This window comes from Haliaeetus leucocephalus, unplaced genomic scaffold, assembly GCF_000737465.1.
Source record: "Haliaeetus leucocephalus isolate CR32 unplaced genomic scaffold, Haliaeetus_leucocephalus-4.0 Scaffold751, whole genome shotgun sequence".
In the NCBI taxonomy this organism is placed as follows: domain Eukaryota; kingdom Metazoa; phylum Chordata; class Aves; order Accipitriformes; family Accipitridae; genus Haliaeetus; species Haliaeetus leucocephalus.
The window spans coordinates 6,464,609-6,465,251 of record NW_010973187.1 but is presented as its reverse complement, the minus strand read 5'-3'; the positions used below and the strand labels follow the sequence as shown (position 1 = coordinate 6,465,251).

Genomic DNA, 643 nt, shown 5'->3' with positions numbered 1-643 from the left:
GAGGAGAAGAAGGAGGAGGAGGAGGAGGAGGAAGGGGAGGGGGGATCTTCTCGGCGAGGATGCCCGGAGCGGCTGCAGGGACGGCGGCGACAGGAGCAGGCTCGTCAGGAGCGGCAGCAGCGGGGATGCTCCCGGCTCAGGAGGCGGCCAAGATCTACCACACCAACTACGTGCGGAACTCGCGGGCCATCGGCGTGCTCTGGGCCATCTTCACCATCTGCTTTGCCATCGTCAACGTGGTGTGCTTCATCCAGCCCTACTGGATCGGGGACGGCGTGGACACCCCGCAGGCGGGCTACTTCGGGCTCTTCCACTACTGCATCGGCAACGGCTTCAGCCGGGACCTCCCCTGCCGGGGCAGCTTCACGGACTTCTCCAGCCTGCCCTCGGGAGCCTTCAAAGCTGCTTCCTTCTTCATCGGGCTCTCGATGATGCTCATCATCGCCTGCATCGTCTGCTTCATCCTCTTCTTCTTCTGCAACACAGCCACCGTCTACAAGATCTGTGCCTGGATGCAGCTGACCTCGGGTGAGTGGGGGGCAGCGGCCCCGGCCCCGGCCCTGGGAGGGCTCCAGCCGCCCTGCCCTGCCCTGCCCGGCCCGGCCCGGCCCGGCCCCGCGGGGGGCACGGGCGGCTCTGGAGA

General features: G+C 67.3%; 1 protein-coding gene across 1 annotated transcript in view; it reads left to right on the top strand.

Annotated features, from left to right (window-relative positions):
- Window positions 1–59: 59 nt before the first annotated feature.
- Window positions 60–643, top strand: part of LHFPL3 (lipoma HMGIC fusion partner-like 3) — a 179,407-nt gene continuing 178,823 nt past the window's right edge. The window contains exon 1 of the mRNA XM_010581097.1: window positions 60–528. Within this exon, the coding sequence (XP_010579399.1) occupies window positions 60–528 (469 nt within the window). The remainder of the gene's footprint in view (window positions 529–643) is intronic.